This window comes from Rutilus rutilus, assembly GCF_951802725.1.
Source record: "Rutilus rutilus genome assembly, chromosome: 12".
Taxonomy (NCBI): domain Eukaryota; kingdom Metazoa; phylum Chordata; class Actinopteri; order Cypriniformes; family Leuciscidae; genus Rutilus; species Rutilus rutilus.
This window is the reverse complement of record NC_140217.1, coordinates 29196909-29218350: the sequence shown is the minus strand read 5'-3', so window position 1 is coordinate 29218350 and position 21442 is coordinate 29196909. Positions and strand designations below refer to the sequence as shown.

Sequence of the window (21442 nt, the reverse complement as noted above, 5' to 3'; positions counted from 1 at the left end):
CACTGGGATTGCAGCATCCTCCTCAAACCCCAAAGGAGGATTCCCCCACCCCCACCCCACACACACACACACACACACACACACACTATTTGTGTCTTTTTTTTCTTTCATAAGACATATGTGCCTGCCTGTTGTTGACCCCACTGTTGATTTTGCGTGTACCAAAGAGCTAAAGCAAGAGAGGTACTCTTTTGTGAAGACCAAGGATTAAAATAAGATTAAGTTGATCCCAGCCAACAAATCTTGTCTCACAATGTGCCACAAGTTCTCAACACCAGATTAAATGTCAAAGCCAAGCTATAATATTGTCTGTAATGTGTTGAAAACCACCTGGCAACATTCCCATAAGTGCCCTTAGCAATGAGAAATGATGATAATTACATCTGGATGTACGTGGACATGGAAACAGAGGCTATTGGCTGCCAAATGCCAAACAATGGTCAAAACTAATGAAGATCACTGAATGTGGAGAAGCTATTAAAATGCTGCCTAAGTGCACATAGGCTCTCATTTCTAAAGGACAGAGTTCTTTTTATACAGTTTTAATAAATGAAGTAAAATGCACATTATATTGCAGCTAACTACCATTTACCTCTACCTCCCTCACTCACATACACATACTTTCACATGCATGCACAATATTATCTCAACATCTGCTATTTCAAATGAACACTGTATCTCCTGTGTCAAAATTACCCATTCAAAACCGGCAAAAATACATCAAGTAATCCACTAGGGATCTCAGCCTCCCCTAGCCATCTGTGCTTCAGTCCAAACCATCAGACAGCTAATAGTTATGGTTATTACGGTGTTACCTCTCAAAGGACAAATTTAAAGTTTCCATTTGGATTTACATCATGTTCAGATTCCACTCACCTAACAAGCTTTTGCAGGATATTCTCCTGTCAACGTGATTTGTTCTGAATATGTCTTTACTCTGTTTGACTTGTGTATTTTGTGTTTTATTCATTTTACATTTAAGTCAGGGAGCAGAGCATTATGGTGAGCCATATTTTCATTAAATCTAAAATTTGCCAAAATCCTATATCATCAATCATCAATTATGTCACATTTTCTCAATAAATCATTCATTGCTATTTGCCTAAAGGCATTTTGGCTGAGTTTGGTTTTATGCAAGACAAGTTCATCGCTCCAATTACTATTAATTTCATGGTGAGATACTGTTCTCTCTCTAACAAACTAAAAAAAAAAAAAACTAATAATTAAGGCTGGCTGGAGTATTGTATATTTTTGTGCTAAATATAACATTTTGCAGGTCATTTCAATTATGCAGTACCTTTTGAACTTTAAAAAAAACAAGAGAACAAAATATGCTTGTGTACTATTTTAAGAAAGAAGTTAAACTTTATCAATTAAACTTTAACAGTATTAATTATAGCTTGATTAATAGAAAATGAAAGTAAATGAACAGGATGCATAAAAGGATATAAAAAACATGTAAAAAAAAAAAAAAGTAGCCAAACTGAATGTAACAGAAATCATGAAATCCAACTATTTATTTTTTTTTAATAAACTGACAAAAAGTTTTTGGTTTGTATATTAAGACACAGGCTTATTTAATTGGGCCATAATGTACTGCCAACCTTATTATAAATATAGCAATGATTTAATAATGCACTTTTAATTTGGCCATTATGTTTCCTAAAGAGTGTTATTCGATTCGTTGTTCAAACCTTCCTTGTGACTTGTGATGGAAGCATAACTGCAGATAGTGCAGAGATGTTAAAAAAAAAAATATATATATATATATATATATATATATATATATATATAGTGTCAATGTAGTAGTAAACTGACCGAATGTGACATTTTTCATGTTTTAAAATGTTTTAGCAATAGACAGCAATTACTAGTAACTACCAATAATTATTGGAGCATATGAAATAATTGTAACTTTTCCGTGTTCACTACAAACGTGCATTGACAAAATCTAGATTTTTAAAACATTCTGAATCAATTTGGCAAAAAAGCTGTTTGGTCAAAATTACAACTGAATTTTTTTTTTTTTTAAATCCTTTTAAGCACACATTGGCAACAGAATCACCATTGGCCAGTAAAATGAGGATTATGCATAGTAAAACTAGGCATTGTAAGCTCCATATATGGTTATTTCGGGGAGGAGACGGGGTTGAGATGCATGTATACGCACAATCTTCAGCTGACTGGTTGCGCAGGTTCTGGCGTGCACAGGGTTTAATAAATCTGAAAACTGTTGTGCGTATGCAAAATCTAGCTTTTGTGTGTACGCTCACACTTTTAAAATTAACTATGGAAAGTTTTATACATGAGGCCCCTGGACTCAATTTACATGTCATTCCGGTCAGATTTACAGGAAGGCCTATATTCATCCACTTCTTCCCAAAAACGTGAAAGTGGCTGGTGAACTGAGAGAAGAACAGTGTAAACTTTATATTTACCTACACAATGTTGGCTTGAATAAAACTGTCAAATTATGTTTGAAATTTTATTTCGATTATTGCTTCCATACACATCAGAAGACATGGAGAAGATCGCCCAACACACTAGAGAGAGATAATTATGGGCTGGTGTTGGTGCTCAAGACATTTGTCATTCAATGTTTCTGTAAAAAAGACTAACAATAATTCTGAAATAAGAGTCTGATAGGCTGCTGGTCTCATGAATATTAGTATTTATTTGCTAAAATCAAAACATGAATGGGGTTACCACACTAATCCCGCACACTGCATTGATATCAACGGCAATAGAGCACAGTAAAGATGCAACCAAAGCCACTTTAAGACAAGTCTGCGAGGTTAGCAAAAAAAAAGAAGAAGCATAACGCCTTTTTAACGCTGCAGGGAAGGAGACCAGTGGCCGTTTTTTGAGGAAATGGCTTATTTAAAAGGGTCCTATTATGGTTTTTCCACTTTTTCAGCTTTAGTTAGCTGATGTTGCTGTTTGGGCATAACCTAATGTTGCTGTTTGGGCATAAAAAAGATCTGCAAGGTTACAAAGCTCAAAGTCCATTCCAATGGGAGATATTCTCTTTAACAGAAAACACTTTTCAAAAACTAGGCCTACAACAAATGGCTCGTTGGGACTACAATGCGCTTCTTTCAGATCTCGTGAAGTCTTCGGATTGTCACAATGTGACTCATTTCAAAAATCCTACAGGATATGCCAAAAAAGGGGGCGATGGTTGAGCTGAGCGAGAGACCAAAACCCCTTTGTTTTGCCTTCCTAAGGTGGATAAACAGTGGGTAAACACTGTTCCTTAACATTATAACCCCAAAATCTATCTGTGCTGCACATTTTACGGACGACAGCTTCCAATAATGTCAAATATGTGAAAAAATATGTTTTTTGAACAATCAAGCACTAAAACCTGTTCTAGTACACCCCAAAAACAAACTGAAGACTTCGTAAAAAGGCATTTTAGGACCCAACATGTTTTACACTAAACAATACTTTTGTTGAGAACTATGTAAATTGTACTATGATAAAATATTATTTTATAAGAGAAGGTAGAGTAGAGAATGTTGTGAAAGCTATGACTCATTTACGGCATTGTACTGTTTAATAATAGATGTTTGTAATATAATGTGATATTGTATAATGTCTAATGTCTAAAGAAAATAAAACAATATTGATTTTTTTTTTCTTTGGCTTTCATGTTTGCCAATTAAAATAAGACTTGAATTGTAATGACTATAACTGCCATAGCCTACCTATGATGTTCATATAATGCATTTTAAATGAATAAAAAGAAAATGGATAATTTAATTATACATATTGTTTTATATTGTATGTTGTTTAATAAAAAAAAAAAAAAGTGTTCTATCTATGGCTTCCAGGTTTCAACAAATAAATTAGACTTGAATTGTAATGGTTTATGACTGCTGTGTGCCTAGTGATGATATAACGTTTTTTAATGAATGTAAAATATATATTGTAATAAAAAAAAAAAAAAGTATTCTTTCTATGGCTTCCAGATTTCAACAATTAAATTAATTTATAATGACTAGCACCACTGCTATGTATGAAGCTGTTTAATAAACAGAATAAAATCTAATCTTAAAGGCCCAATATGTACAAATTTTGGATTCAATTCATCAAAAAACCACTAGAACAATGTTATATATTTTGTTGACTTGTGTACCTACATTATCCCAAATGTTTCCAACAATGATTAAATCCAGAGAAATCAGCTTGTGTGAATTTAGTTTAACATCTTGGGCCCTATTTTAACGATCTAAAACACAAGTATCAAACGCGAAACGCAAATAACTTTGTGGGCGGATCTCTAAAATGGGTTGGTCTGATGTAGCTACATTACTCATAGGTGTGGTTTGGGCGTAACGTGAAATAAACCAATCAGAGCATCATCTCACATTCCCTTTAAAAGCAGGCGTGCTTGTTCCATGGCGGCTTGCTATTATAACGGCGGATTTGCCAGACGCACGACAGGAGCGGTTCACAGCCGAGGAGACCGACGTTCTCGTCAGGGCCGTAAAAGACAGAGAAGTGACATTGTATGGGGATGGGAGAAACCCACCCAAATAAGCTTAGGTTAAACAGGCGTATAATAATTTTGGTAAATGTGTAAGCTAGATTTATAAAAAAAATAAAATTCACATGGACACCACAATGATTTCCCTCATGTGGAATATGTTTCCTTGTAATTATGTATGGTTTGCAAAAATGGCAACTGCTGCATCTGTGTGTAGATGAGAGAAGCAAAGTGTATGCGCGTTTTGCACACGCTACATTATGACCAAGCATGCCCCCTTAAAATAGCATCTGAACGCGCCACTGAAAATGCCTGGTCTGTGGCGGAATTGTTCTCTGGAACTGCAAAATAGCACCACGGAACGTTTGCGCTGGAACACGCCTCCTCTTTTTGCTGAACTGCCCCGGGAGCGCAAGTTAATTCCCTAATTTAGTCATTAGGGTCAATGACGTCATATCCGCGTTACCCCAATTTTCCGGTTCTACTTCCGTAAAAACCATGGAAACACCAAAGATGCTTTAATATATCACGAGTTTAATCAGACAGGTAAGCAACTGTTTGGACATCTTTATTGACAGAAGACTAATCATTGTTATCTTATTAGTTAGACTTATACTCTTTTTCTTGATGTACAGCGAGTAACGTTTGTATCCAAAAATTAAATCCAACAACACTATTTTGCCAAGTGACATGGCATAATCAGAAAGACCTTTATTTGTAGAAACAGTAATACAGCATTTTCTCCACCATACAATGTTTTAAAATGAATTGCATGCCATTTAGCAACACAAGACAAGTCATGCCATTTTTTTATTAATATATTATTCTAATATCTATCTAGCTTACAAGCGTCTCATATCAGCCACCGAGCTAATGCACAGAACAATGTCATAACTTTCAACACACTCAAAATGTATTTTAGTATGATTGTTTTGACCAAGTAAAACAGAACTACGTTACCTCACAATTTTAATTTGTCAAATAAAGTCACCTGTATGAGTAGTTCAGCACGAAAAAAAAAACCCAGACACATGTCTACTACACATGAAACAAGAAGCTAATAAACACACGATTACGACAGTATATGATTTCTGTGTGATTTTCATGCCATTTGGAGTATTTTCATATCAATAACGGATGTTTAGATTATATATGCTAAGCAGGTGTAGCGATTAGCTGCTTATAAAACGCTATACATAACATATTTCTGTAACTCTTTATTTTACAGTGTCCTTGTTACACGTTTCATGTAGTAACAGTAAATTACGCATAAATACATGCAATTAACCCTAACCCTGTAGTAAGTACATGTAGTTAATTAATATTACTCAGTACTTAAATATATAATTACACTGTAACAATGACACCTTAAAATGAAGTGTAACCCATATTTCAACAAAATTATATGACTAAAATCCACATTAGATCACAATCAGAAGTTATTACAAACACTCCTTGGTGGTTTAAAGTGAGTTTTGAGTAAAAGCATATTATTAATTGTATTTTCTGCTGCACAGGTGCCATTATACATAATGTATTTTGTCAAAAGAATTCTTGCAAGTTCTTAAGAACATTTTTTGTTTTGTTTTCTAGAGAGACTATTTATAATAAGTGGATAAATGTATATTGAAATCAAACCGATGTGGATGGGAAAGCCATAATGCCAGAGTAAAGGCTAATAGCCGGTGAATAAAAACAAAAGAATAGGCTAATAAAGATTAGGTCTCATACCCGGCAGAGGTGTGAAACGTTTGTCGAGAGAAAACAATAGAAACATGAATGGGGCAGTTTGCCACACCAGACACGGACAATAGACTGCAAGTGAGCTTACATTTTTTCATTAGCCTTTTATTAGCCTTCTCTAAAAACACACATGACATAGTCTTAGAAAATGTTTAATAATATTCATAATTTTAGAGATAACATCCTCAGATTAAAACAGAAGCATGAGCAGACTTGTGGCTTCAGCTTCATTCTAAGTTGCTAAAACACAGCCACATACTAATATTTGTATTTTTGTTTTTATGTTTGAGCTTATATATCTCCATATTAATTACAGTCTGAGGAATTCTGAGTATTGAACTGTAAACTCTTAAGTGTTGGCTTTCTAAATATATGTTGGTTCTGTGTCTAGCCTTGGCCTAGCCTATATGTTGGTTTTGTCTCTAGAATGACTTTTGAGCAGCGGCCTTTTTATTTTGGGTATGTCATTTATGCCCCCCTTGCCAAAATGGGGGTTGCATGAAGAGGAATTAACGTGCAGTGAATGTTGAACAACAATAATCGGGGACTGTAGGTGATGCGGTTAAAGTTAAAAAGTTAAAATCACAAACATTTTAAATTAAAACTTGTCGTATGGGATAAATATATCTGTGCTTAACTTATGTTTAGCCTCTAAAGTGATTCCTTACAATGTAGAGGGTTGTTAAGTTAACGTTAACCATTTCAGAGTAAATTTATATTTAAAAGGATAAAAAATGTAATACAATATAATACAAGTGCTCAGTAAAAATGATTAAAAACTATGACTTGCATTACCTGCACACTTATTTAAGAGATTTAGGCTTCTCTGTATAAGGTACACAATATAAATTCTAGTAACTGAGGTGCGCAAATTGTGTATTTAGCCTTTTATGCCATTTTGTTGTAGCTCCAGACTATCATCAGGTTTCAAGTGTGTTCAACTAGGCAGCATTTTCTCCCTTTAGAAGGTGCAGCTTTTCCATAATCTCAGGGTTTGTGCCAATCTCTCAGATACCAGGTTAAAAGTGTCGGAGCGCCACATTGTCAAAGTGGAAGAGATGCAACAGTCTGTTGTTAAATAGAGTTAAATAGAGCTAGGCCTTTTAATTACGCCCTAAAAAGCTATTATACAAGCTATCATTCCAATGATTATACACAAGTGGTCCTGCTCAGGATGATTTGAATTGAATTCTTTGTAAAGCTGCTTTGAAATGATTCGAATTATGACAAGCGCCATACAAATATCACTGAATTGAATCGAACATGACAAACAGCATATGTGAACAAGAAGCGTTCAGCACTGTATTACAACTCGACGCCTGTTGAGACTAACAGTATGTGCATAAATCAACAGAGATGGGCAAGTGTCTCTCAACTTTGGGCCTAATTTTAATTCCTATACAACAAATACTGGATAAATTATGTCTGTTAGGGCCCACTGGGACCCTGCCATATTTTGCATGACCTAATTCTGCACACCGCCTTCCTTAAGTGACATATTTCTCGCAAGCCAGCACACCCTTTGCCACCTAATGTAGTGGAAGAACTAGGCTATAGAAAATCTCGATCATTCACCCCTGATGTTTTCTTTGCGCTGGGAGATATCATCTCAGTGCTTCAAAAGAAGACGCAGCGAGTGAAGGAAACCCGTTCTTTGTTGTTTCTGTGCCAGTATTGAAGGTGCTAACTGTCAGAAAAATCAGCCTCGCTGATGGATCATGACATAACAAACTACCAACAGATATGTACTAGGTTGCCATTTATAGCAAGAGGAAGACGTACAACATGAAGGCGTGTGTGTTAAGACCCCTTCATTTGACTGGGATGGAAGGTAGATGAATAAGGAAATTTAATGAGTGTTCCACCCTCACAAACGCTGCATTTTTGGCAGGGGCTGAACCTCCTTGGGTAAGCTTTTTCAGAGACCATTTGGCAGAGATTATGCCCAGCTTAACGTCCGTCCCACAAAGGTCTCTGATTCATAACAGAGATTTGAAAGCACACTTACATTCATCGAGTAACTAGTGCATGTGAGAACGCTTTAATCAGATACAGCTACAGAGCAAAGGGATTAGAAACACTAAAATGTAATCAGTGTGATTAAAACATTAATGCGTTCACATACAAAAGCATTTCAACAACAACCCGGCTACGCTGTAATAGCATAGTGGCAAAGAAGGGGGGAAAATATTCCACCATGCTGACAGTCAAATAGGAAAACAATTGCAGAGCATTTCAATACTAGATGAGAGTCAACAGGGGGGACCATTTTCTTTAAAGGGACTATGATAGGTGCTGTGATGCTGCAATAGGGGAAAATTGAAATGCTGCAGAGAAGGGAGGCTGAATCAAAGGAAGATCCGTTAAAAATGCGTCCATGCTAAGATGTCTTTAAGAAACAGTGAGCAACATGATGTACATTAGAGACACTGTCACTGGTTTCTTCTTAGCACTTGTGTTCCCGATACAGAAAATGACACCCAGCCAAAGTAACCATGGCAACACACCCTATGGACATGCACTAGATAGCCTCTGCTATCTAACACTAGTTCAAACACCTTGGTAGGCATTTACATAACAAGGAACAGTCCACTTGAATATAAAAATTTGGTCATCATTAACTTACCCTCGTGTTGTGCCAAACTTTACACGTAGTAGCAGTTCTATTTAGAACCATATCGTCCCGAAAAAACTGTTTTATGATCTTTAGGAGTTTAGGGTTCTTTATTCCCGCCTTTTTGTTTTTCAAATCTGTAACTGTCAAAGCCACCTCACTGTCTTGTAAATGGTTTCCTACCAATCATGTCTTTTTCTATTTTTAATTTAACAGAACATGTGACCAGCTCTGTTGTGTTAAGGATGCTTCTCTCCTCTTCTCCATTAAGTAACAAAGATATTGCATTTATAATCCATATTGTTAGATCTTTTTTATTACTATTATAACTTCGATACAAAAACAGACAATATTGTGTGCAAAATACACTCACCTAAAGGATTATTAGGAACACCATACTAATACTGTGTTTGACCCCCTTTCGCCTTCAGAACTGCCTTAATTCTACGTGGCATTGATTCAACAAGGTGCTGAAAGCATTCTTTAGAAATGTTGGCCCATATTGATAGGATAACATCTTGCAGTTGATGGAGATTTGTGGGATGCACATCCAGGGCACGAAGCTCCCGTTCCACCACATCCCAAAGATGCTCTATTGGGTTGAGATCTGGTGACTGTGGGGGCCATTTTAGTACAGTGAACTCATTGTCATGTTCAAGAAACCAATTTGAAATGATTCGAGCTTTGTGACATGGTGCATTATCCTGCTGGAAGTAGCCATCAGAGGATGGGTACATGGTGGTCATAAAGGGATGGCCATGGTCAGAAACAATGCTCAGGTAGGCCGTGGCATTTAAACGATGCCCAATTGGCACTAAGGGGCCTAAAGTGTGCCAAGAAAACATCCCCCACACCATTACACCACCACCACCAGCCTGCACAGTGGTAACAAGGCATGATGGATCCATGTTCTCATTCTGTTTACGCCAAATTCTGACTCTACCATCTGAATGTCTCAACAGAAATCGAGACTCATCAGATCAGGCAACATTTTTCCAGTCTTCAACTGTCCAATTTTGGTGAGCTTGTGCAAATTGTAGCCTCTTTTTTCTATTTGTAGTGGAGATGAGTGGTACCCGGTGGGGTCTTCTGCTGTTGTAGCCCATCCGCCTCAAGGTTGTGCGTGTTGTGGCTTCACAAATGCTTTACTGCATACCTCGGTTGTAACGAGTGGTCATTTCAGTCAAAGTTGCTCTTCTATCAGCTTGAATCAGTCGGCCCATTCTCCTCTGACCTCTAGCATCAACAAGGCATTTTCGCCCACAGGACTGCCGCATACTGGATGTTTTTCCCTTTTCACACCATTCTTTGTAAACCCTAGAAATGGTTGTGCGTGAAAATCCCAGTAACTGAGCAGATTGTGAAATACTCAGACCGGCCCGTCTGGCACCAACAACCATGCCACGCTCAAAATTGCTTAAATCACCTTTCTTTCCCATTCTGACATTCAGTTTGGAGTTCAGGAGATTGTCTTGACCAGAACCACACCCCTAAATGCATTGAAGTAACTGCCATGTGATTGGTTGATTAGATAATTGCATTAATGAGAAATTGAACAGGTGTTCCTAATAATCCTTTAGGTGAGTGTATATCACAATATTAACTTCTTATTTATTGAACTGTTCAATCAATATCACATTTGCACTCATGCTATTCAGGATAAAAACAGCACTTGTGCGATATTGTGCTTATTACTTGTGTGATATATCACATCACAGGCCTATGAGACAAAAACTCATACAGGGCCATGATTACCCTGATACCTTTTAGGGGCATTCTAACTGCATTGTATAGGCTATATCACCCAGTGAGTTGTTGCCCTGCATCATGTTTATCACCAATTCAGTAGAATTCAGTAGACAAAAAGTAGGCCTACCCGAATGACTTACTACTTCTGGCGAGATTCTGAAGTGCGCATTTCACTTTACTATCCCATGAGGCCACATGAGAGGATTTACGAATGGTATTGTAGCGATGCAACTGACGCTGGTAGGTCACAAGCAAGGTTCTTATAGTTTTGCATTTTTAAAATAGTTTTTATTTTAATATCATTTTCAAAGTTATTTCAGTTTCATTAATGGTTTTGTTAGTTTTAGTTTAGTGTTTATTTTGTGAACACATTTATATTTAGTTTTTATATATGAATATATAGTTTTGTTAATTATAGTTAAGCAGCGTTAACAGAACACTTCCAGTTAAAGACATTTAAGTTTAATGTTTGCAGTTTACAGTTAACTCTTGTGCAAACCTCATAATAATAAAAATAAAATAATTGTTTGAGATTTAACAAAGAACCAAACAAATGCAACTTAAAAGTAAAAAATATTCATTCATAGTCATTCATATAAAAAATCATATATTATTAAACGTGGTTTATAAAAAAAAAGAAAAAAAAATATGCGTATGATTATTATGATTATTCTTTTATGGTTATTTCTATGATTAATCCTTTCAAACATTATTCTTGTGTTGATCCATTTATGCTTTTTGTCAATTGCATCTTTTAATATCATATACTCATATTCATGTGTTCTATGCAGACTAGACATTTAGTTTACTTCTACTCTGACAAATGTACGTCTATTTGTGGGCTAGACAGGCTATTTGTGTTTTTTCTCCGTTTTCTGCTCAGTGTGGTATCCTGTGTCTAATATGTGTGGCCTCTTTCACATGAGATGGTTATCTTACTTGGAATTAAGGTACAGCTGTATTTTGCATGGAAATACGTATTTGGCCATTTCTGCTTCTTAGGGCTGGTTCACACAGAAAGTTGTTTTGCTTTGAAAAACAGAAAAAAGACGTGGGCAGTGGAATGGGGGAAAAGCGCAAGGTCTTGAGACGCGTTTTTTTTAAAGTTGAACTTATTTTAACTTGAGTGCCACATTTTTAGAAAGTCGTGTCATGCACGAGACGCAGCAACAGACATGAGGCTCGAGCGCAACGGTTAAAGAAAAAAAATCACTCACTGCTGCCTGAATAACTTTTGTAACTTAAAAAGGATTACCGGTAATATGATTCGTTGAATTTAATCTTTTTTTTTTTTAATGGTAAGTGGTTGCACACAATTGATTTAAGCTACATTTAAACAAATGCATTAAGTTGAACTAAAATTGAATAAGTTAAACTTAATACATTTGTTTAAATGTAGCTAAAATCAATTGTGTGCAACCACTTACCATACATTTTTTTATTAAATTCAATGAATCATTTTTTCCAGTGTATGTATAACGTGAAGTCTATGCAGTGTTATTTTACATTTGATTATTAATTTTCTCTACCTGAAAATTACTGTTATAGACAACATGAAAAGCACTGTTTATTTTATTTGTATGTTTGTTCTATTGTATTTGTGCTATTGCTCGTAATTTGATTATTTTATTACTGACAGTTTACTTGTCTTTAACAACATTTGAAATATATTTAATTTAGTTAGGCTAGTAGTTTTTGTGTCACAACCTTATTTATTAAGGTTATGGGTCAAAAACAAGGAACAAATAACTAGGCCTATTTTATTTATTTATTATTTTTTGTGGTGGGGCCGGGCCAGTAGAAAAAATCCAGAGAAAGTCCTGAGAGGGCGCTGAGTATTACATGACGTCATATCTCTTACTCGGACACGAGAAAGTGAAAAATGGCGGACGTAGAATGGAGACATGAAAGAATATACGACCTGCACCATCATGTATAAATGTATTCAACTTTTCCCCATGGTTTACAGTTAAAAAGAAAAAAAAAAAGAAAAAAAAAGAAAATCACAATAGCAGTATCGAATCGCAATACTTGTAGAATCGCAATTCCTAAAAATGACTTCTATTGTACGGACAAAAACAACTGAAACATTACCTTCTTTTGTGTTCCACAGAAGAATGTAAGTCTTACAGGTTTGGAATGAGAGTGAGTAAACGATGACAGAATTATCATTTTTGGGTGAACTATCCCATTATCCGAGAAATTCATGTAGCACACAAGTGTCATCCAACTGACACAATAGAAGCCTTTTACACTATCCACAATGTGTGAAAAATGGCAAGCATTGTGAGTTTGTTTTTATGACTAAAACATAATCTCAGCACAGCACTTTAATAATTGCAGTCTGAGTACACTGCTTTTAGCACAATTTCATTAATGGCCTTTAAAAGAGTCTCAAGCTGTTTATAGATGTACCAAACACCTTTAAAGCATTAGAGAACTGACAACAAAGAAAAGTTGGGTGATCCAAAAAGTTAAAGTAGTGAGCTAGTACAAATTAAATGGCATTGTTCATGTTGGTTGGGTTTTGACAGCTGCAATTAAAATTCTCATGTTCTTGAAGGAAACCAGGCGCTGCCATCTCTCAAGAGGCAACTGCTTTAATTTCATAAATAAGCTCACTTCCCATCAGCTAATATTGTGTCATAATGCCAATCCTCTCTGGTTCTGACAAATGGAAAATGCAACATTACGCGACCTATTAAGCAGCGCGAAAACAATACGAGATATGCAACGCATGAAAGAAAAAAAAAAAGGTTTGGAAGAACTGACGAGCATCTTAGCAGCTGACAGTCAGTGATGATGGTGTGGCATTCCCAGTCGGAGCAAGGCCTCCAGTCTGCCAAGAATGCAGAGGCAAAGCTGTTGAGATGATTGATGACACGCCTCCACTGGCCCTCTCTTCCCTGCTGACATGCACTCACAACCCAACACTTTTCACTGCTAATTGGACAACCTTGCAAATTCCTTCTCTGAGACTGTGGTCCACTAAATTAGCCACTGATAACTGCCCAGAATTGGTTCAATTTATGAACGTCCAGAACTGTCATGCTGGTAAGGTGTCACGTGCACTGCAGAGGCTGTTGAATAAACCTGTGTCAGGCATGTAATTTCTGAGAAATTTCCAATTTTGATGTTTTGATCAAGCTTGCGGGTTACAGTTCATTTAAAGTATAGTTAGGTTGAACTTTGTTTGAAATGGTGAAATAGATGTTTTTGTTCCTAATGAGTCCCAGAAGACAAAAATCACACAGCGACATGATCTACTTTTGCTTGTTTGATTAGTTGGAATCACATGCTAATTATGTTTTTATCTGATAAGAGATTCAAGTAAAACAAATTAAGCTATATATATATATAAATTGATAATGTGAATATAGCATTGTCAATTCAGATTTGAAAACAGTTTCTGGAAGATCTAGTGTTTTCAACATGATACAGCCCTATGCTTTTCACAGACACTAACAAAGTAAAACCGCAACAGCCATCCAGCCAGACAAATCTAGGTCTGTTATGTAACACTAAAGTGGTCAATGGCTATTCAAAATTTTAAAACACTACCAGACTCAGTGTGAAGCTTTGCCAATCTTCTTAGCAGAAAGCTAACAACACACAATCAGACATATTTTAAAACATGACCTTCTAATCTTAAGACATTTGAACTCTACAAGAACTCTAAGGAGCTTTACAGGCTAAATTGTTAAAGTATTCTGCTAGAAACTAAGTTAAATGGGTTCGGTTTGCAGGAAACACACATGCTGATTAAAAGTTTACCTTGAATACACTGGAAGTAGTTTCAGATAAAAGCGCCTGCAAAATAAATACAATTCATTCTTGGAAAATTGCACTGACTATCAAGCTTGTACTTATACCTGAGATTGCTAAACCAAATACAAAAATCAAAATACAACAATTTGGTAGCTGAAATAGGAATCTGTTAAATAAATAATCCCTATAAAAGGGCCCAATCATCCAGAATATTACATTTTTTGTGGGAAACTGCAATCAACATGGCCTTACATCAAGCAATTTTTGATTTCTTTGTTGGCAAACGTAGTGATATGTCACATTAAGCTCTCAGAGGGGGAAAGAAAGCCTAAATGCTATTGATCTGCTTCACTGCTTTGTATTCCATTCACTAATAATTACCAATGCAGTCCCTCCAATTACTCGGCTCTACTTAACATTTACAGCCACGTGCAATCCACACACATTGATTCATTATGCAAATGACAGGGACTAATTTAAGGCTTGCTTACATGACTCCATTTAAAAACCTGCAGCCAAGGCAATGCACTGTGCACAATTGAATTGAGAGACAATTTCCTTTTAATGCTGAACAGAGAACATTACAAACATTTAAACCCATTTGTCGACAGACAGTTAGACATATGATGGACGGACGGATGGATGAATGGATGGATGGATGGATAGATAGATAGATGTCTACAGCTGAAACTCAATACTTAGCCATATAGTATGGAGCCAAAGAGAAATGAGCCTTCAATATTAACAGTGAATGTGGTGAGGACTGATGATAGGATTACTGTTAAGGTGAACTGCGCAGGTCTGTATGCTCTCCAGTTTGAGAGTAGAGTGGGTGTCTAGCACCTGAGGGACAAAGAAGCTTATCTGGTGTCTAGTGAGCCTGCTTCATCAAAAGCCATGAAAATCAGTGACAGGTTGAGGAGAAGGGAGGTTAAATCTACTTAAAAGGCACTACTGTTTTTTTCAGAAGTGCTTCAGGTATAATTGCTTTGAATATAACCATTATCTGGTGGCAATGACTATTTTTTCCTGCATATTTTATCCATAGACTCATGACTTCTCCCACAACTGGGAAAGGGGGCTTCTTTAGGAATATTCCATTAAATTGTTGCATATATGCACACATATACACATATACACATTTACTCTGTCGCAATGTAACAACTAAACTAGATTTTTTCATATTTACTACATTCCTTCAGTGCCTTCAACATAGAAAAAAAAAAAAAACATGAATATTACAATATTATATCTTGCCTTCTGGTATTCGTGGCTGGTAATTGTCAGATACCTGATGTTAAAGGAACACTCCACCGTTTTTTGAAATAGGGCTTATTCACCTTCTTTCCTACATTTAGATAGGTGGGCAAATGCATTTTTGTCTCAGTGCATGCATTGTTTTAGTTTGACAGGGTCAGCGCTAGCTTAGCTTAGCATAATGAATGGAATCCTTTGTTGCCAGCTAGCATGTCCTGAGTAAAAGTGATATAAAAAATAAAAAAAACCAACCTAATTACTTCTTGTGGCCTGCGTATTCACAACGAGTACAAATAGTGATGCAGATTAACACTAGGCGATTTCCTATGCAGATATTGACTTATATATTAAGGACTATATTAGGGGGAAGCACAGGCGAAGCACTGCTACTTGGGCGTGATATCTCTGCACCCAAGTAGCAGTGCTTCGCCTGTGCTTCCCCCTAATATAGTCCCAAGTCAATATCTGCATAGGAAATCGCCTAGTGTTAATCTGCATCACTATTTGTACTTGTTGTGAAAACGCAGGCCACAAGAAATAATTAGGTGGGTTTTTTTTATTTTATATATTACTTTTACTCATGACATGCTAGCTGGCAACAAAGGATTCCATTCATTGTGCTAAGCTAAGCTAGGGCCGACCCTGTCAAACTAAAACAATGCATGCACTGAGACAAACATGCATTTGCCCACCTATCTAAATGTATAGGAAAGAAGGTAAATAAGCCCTATTTCAAAAAACGGTGGAGTGTTCCTTTAAGGCCTGGTTTCTAATAACTGTATCACCTTTAATATCCAGGGCTCTCTCTATTACAAGAGCAGCATTTCACGAGTTCACACTTACAATTAGATAGAGTAAAGGATATGCATATTTGCCGTGCTCTCCGAGGGGAGGGCTCTGAGCTCGGAATTTGGCCCGAACCCAGAGTACTCCCCCCTCCCAGGTTTGGGATAGGACTAGTAAGTGAGGAGATGGGGTGGTGGAGGGATGCTGGAAAACTGTCATAGATCAGCGGTAAAAACTGCTGTATACCTCCTGATTGAGTTGACTGGATGGGCTCCTCCCATGCCGATTAGATTAATTATCTGAACACGCTTCTCCCAAACTGTGTTAATAAAACATCATGCAATACCTCACAGAATTAGCCTAGTGGTTGACCAAGATATCTCCTCGGCCGATATTTGGCATTTTTGTAACTTTTTCTGTTCGGCCGATGTGTCGGAAGTGGGACTTTTATTTTGACGGTGCCGAGAACGCCAGCACATGAGTGCACCGCGCTCCCATTCTCCATCTTCATTAGTTTGCCGTCTCTGTTTAACAGTTTTTTTTCTAATACGTTGTTAGATAGAACTGTTAAATAGAAAGTACATTTATATTATTAATAATAAATAAAATAAATATAAACACATATATCAGCCATCTGCCACCCTTCTCTCTGAGATATTAGCATCGGTCATTAAAAAAAAAACACTATCGGTGAACCACTACACAGAATTTAGTTTGACTCCTTGACAAAATAAATATTGAAGCTAATAATCTATTATCATGAGCTATTATTTACTTAATTTAAGAACAGCATGATTATTGTGATGTTAAGCTGTATCATATCTGTAGAATATGTTAATATATTATTGAAGCCAAATTGCAAATATTAAATGTAGGATCATTGGCACAAAGTCAAGAACCATTTAAGGAAGATCACAGTCATAATTTATGCTCTTTAGCTCAGGAGAACAACAATGTCAAGGATAAAGACAGATTAGATCCACTCTAAGAAGTCATTAACATTTTAAATCCAAAACACTCTCCTTAATACATGATTAAATTTGTGAGCAAAAGAGTTGCTTGTAAATATATTTATGGGATCTATGGGATCTATCAATACGGAAGGCCTATACTACTCCCACATGATTGATACAATTCATCTGAAATAACTAGCTGTACATCAGCAAAACAGCAATATTTCTACCACATCCATTAAATATTTTAGAGAGTTGCAGTTCAAGTCAATAATAAAACAGAGGAGATAACATAGGGGAAAACGTCACATCCTTGGTGACATCCTTGGGATTAATCAGCACTGACAGTAAGAGGTGTGGCCTGAGGAGAAAAGGAACAGGAACAGAACCCACGGCTCCAAGAAGCACTGATGTTGGTTAAAGTATAGGCACTAAGCATTCACAGACCACCAACTGACATTCTCTGGACATCTGGGACAGTCACGATGACAGCCCTATTCACAGTACACAATAGCCTCCCATTGCATTTTTTTTTTAACCAATTCTGAGATACAATAATGTTGTCACATTGAAATTACTTGGCATAAGTGCCTTCACTTCTGAAAATGTAACAACAATACAAGAAACATTCTAGGGTGTACTTTAGTTAAAGCGAAAAATCTAAGATAACAATCAATGCTTTATGAAAAAAAAAAAAAATGAAAAAACAGCAAGGTGCACAACTGATGCATGAATAGCCTTGTAAACACAGCCTAACCAATTGAGGAAGTTGACCCTTACTTAAGCCAAGCAAACAATTTTATGGCAAGAGGTGAACAAAGGCTGCTGGACCATAACTATTTTGCCAAAACTTGAGACAATCAACACAGATAATACGAAAACCTTTAGGCTGCCTAAGAACTGAAATATCGAATGGATCAGATAAAGGTGTTTATAAAGGGTTTATGAACAATTTATGAACCAATTGTTCTTTTGAGTCGGATCTTTTCAATGAATTGTTTTTTAAAGAGCAACATGTACTTTTTGGAACGTTTTAGCGCGCGCAACGTGCCATGCCAGTGTGACGTGAACAACGTGATTACGAACTTAGCCTAGATAAAGTATTGCTAAATGGACAAAAATATATATATATATTGCTAAATGGACTTTTTGAACAGGTTCAATGAAACTGATTCAAAAGAGCCGATTCGCAGAAATGAATCGGACTTCCCATCACTTTTCCCACCACTAGTGGTCCTGTGCTAAAAATATGTGTGCTAAAATATATTTGGAAATAAAAAGGGAGACAAAATACATATGCAAAGCGAGTCAAAATGACATCAGAAATATATTCTGACGCATATAAAACGTCATATAATATTTTAAATGGTTTTGCAGTTGTAGCAATATGTGAACGACGTTTGGAACAATTCTTAAGAAGGCAAAATGCACAATGATCAGTGGGGGAATCAATCAATTTCTGATATTGTGAATAGCCATTTTGTTTAAATTAGATCATAATATCAAGCAGCAAACGACGAGAATGGACATATGAAACTTAAAAAATAAAATAAAAACTTAAGAGTCAGACACTTGCATCAATTAGCTACCGTCAGACACACCCATGAAAAAATATTTCAATCAACGTGGACGGGTTAAATTTCATTATAACATGTTTTAATCACAACGTGTGACTCAAATGCATCATTTAAAATCATGTGCAACTTCTCTATCTTTATTTTTCTCCAGGACGCAAACAACCGCGAGGCTCATTCCGACGGTGGGAATCATGAATGACTTCATTGTAATTGTGCAAAGTGTTCCGCTTGGCGGGGTTTACAAAACTCTACCCCCTTCCCCTGCTCCTTATGCAACCCCTTATAGAGACAATCTGTACCCTACACTTCAATATGTATGATTGAGCCAGTGCATCTCCCAAACTAAAATATATGTATATGCCTATCTCGGTAAAAAAAAAAAAAAAAAAAAAATTCATCATAGTCCCAGCCTGCTCTGGTCAGTATGGGAACCAGCAGGGATTGTGACCCAAATAAAAGTGACGGAGCGGCACAGAGGGAATCTGCCGAGTGTTGTTTACAAAACTGAGAGCAGAGCGACCGATGCAGGTGCCAGGCAAGTTTAGTTTGAACACTTCTACAGTGACTTGAGTCTCCTACCTGAGCAGCGCGGTGTCCCCCTGTCTGCTGACCACACTCTCGCTGGACGCATAGTCCACAGTTTGTCCTGCGGGCAAACACGATGGTAAAAAGCAGCAAAGACTAAGAATTATAGCGGTGAGCCACTGACCGGAGACGCACGCATCCTGCACTGCAATCATTATGTCCATCACCGCCGAATGGAGTACGATCCGCGCCGTTATCAAAAATACAAATAGGCTACAAATATCTGGATGAAAATATATTAATCCTCCGCGAAAACCCCGAGAAATGGCGTTCCGTGTAGTTTTCCAGATTTGTTTTGATCGGAACCAGACCGCGGGAGGAAGTCGACTCTCCAGTGGCTTGCACACCATCTAGTGAGGAAATGGGAAACGGGAGCAGAGCTAGCAGCAGACAACCCCCCGGCTCTGATCCTGTTGCCATGCGGCCGTTTCCCAGGCAACCTGTTCCCTGTAGCTCGTGATGGAGCAGTTAAGCGGGTGCTTATTCTTGATACGGCAATACTATTTAAAAAAAAGAAGAGTGAGTTTTGACCACCCGAGGTTTAACGTCCTGCAACCTCAAGACGTCCTCCTGCAAACACGCACTTTGTTTTAGGATTAGCCTATTGCGTGTAACGTCTCGAAAACGAGTCATTGAAAAGGGCGAGATTTAAAATGACAGGGGTCAGGTCTTGTTTGTGTCATCAGTGGCCCGTGCAGCCCTGCAATAGGCTGCTATTCATTATCAGTAGGCTATAGCTTGACGTATTTCATGGTTCTCTTTTTAGCACGTGGTTTTTGGCTTCAAAATGAAACAAAAATGTCCTTAGATGAAACATTCCATACAGGCCTATGATATTGATATTACATAACACTAAAAATAGCTAAGCCCACACTGTAAAAAAAAAAAAAAAAAAACCCTGGCAGGCTGTGGTTGCCAGAATACTTCTGTAAAAGATACAGTAAAATGTAAACATTTGTACAGAACAACCTGTAAACTTTACAATTGAAAACTACAAAAGCCTTTATTTCAAACAGACAAACAACCACAATAACTCTGGGGCTATAAATAAAGTAGAGTTCATCACAAGAGTTTTTTTTAACTTTTTTTTTTTTTACAAGCTGAGGTAAAAACTACAAGGTGCACACAGTGCCATGAACACAATTAAAAAACACCATGGTAAACCACATGAACATTTAACAACATAAGACGCAACATAAAACCTGTGCATAAGTGATAACAAAAGAAGAAACATAATTATTACAATTAAAAACCATCAAATGCGAAGTGTCTCAGGGAATTTGGAGTATGTCAGTTCAAAGCTTTACATCGAAAACTGACAGCCTACGCACCTACCACTTTGACGCTTCAAAAAGTTCATAGAGACTGTAAAACTATCGTAAACCTGAAGACTAAATTCAATCCGTTCATCATATGAAGTGATCGAGTCTCGTCAGAAAATCTGGACTAAACCGATCAATTCATATGGATTAGTTTTATGATCTCTTTATGAACCTTTTGAAGCATCGAAGTGGTAGTTTACAGTGGTAGTTTCTGGGTCTTAAATGACATTGTATGTCAACAACAAAAGATATGGAAGCATTTTCTGCCTTTCAAATGAGGATAAACTAGTTTGTTATTGGCAATCAATACACACAATTAGTCTATATATTTTCATTTTGTTATATTCACTTAGAATTTTTCCCCTGCTGTCCGTGACCCAATCACTACAGACTTGCGGCACCTCAGTTGAGAAAGCCACTGCTAGAACAAAGGAAAAAGTGCTTGAAGGAAAAATCATTCACAGCTAAATAATGGTCGACAGTTCCCACAATAGAAGCTATAGGCTACAACAAAATCTTTCATTAAAGTAACCTACATTTTTCTTTTTTCCCATGCTGCTCAAGGCTATAATCGCCAGTGCTTTTCCTCTATAGCC

General features: G+C 36.8%; 1 protein-coding gene across 3 annotated transcripts in view; it reads right to left on the bottom strand.

The window, feature by feature from the left end:
* Nucleotides 1–20068, bottom strand: part of negr1 (neuronal growth regulator 1) — a 191358-nt gene extending 171290 nt beyond the window's left edge. For 2 of the 3 annotated variants that reach the window (XM_084426160.1, XM_084426161.1), the window contains exon 1: nucleotides 19519–20068. In XM_084426160.1, coding sequence (XP_084282286.1) covers nucleotides 19519–19874 — 356 coding nt within the window. In that variant the 5' untranslated portion in view covers nucleotides 19875–20068. The remainder of the gene's footprint in view (nucleotides 1–19518) is intronic. The other variant, XM_084426159.1, reaches the window with a different exon arrangement.
* Nucleotides 20069–21442: the final 1374 nt, after the last annotated feature.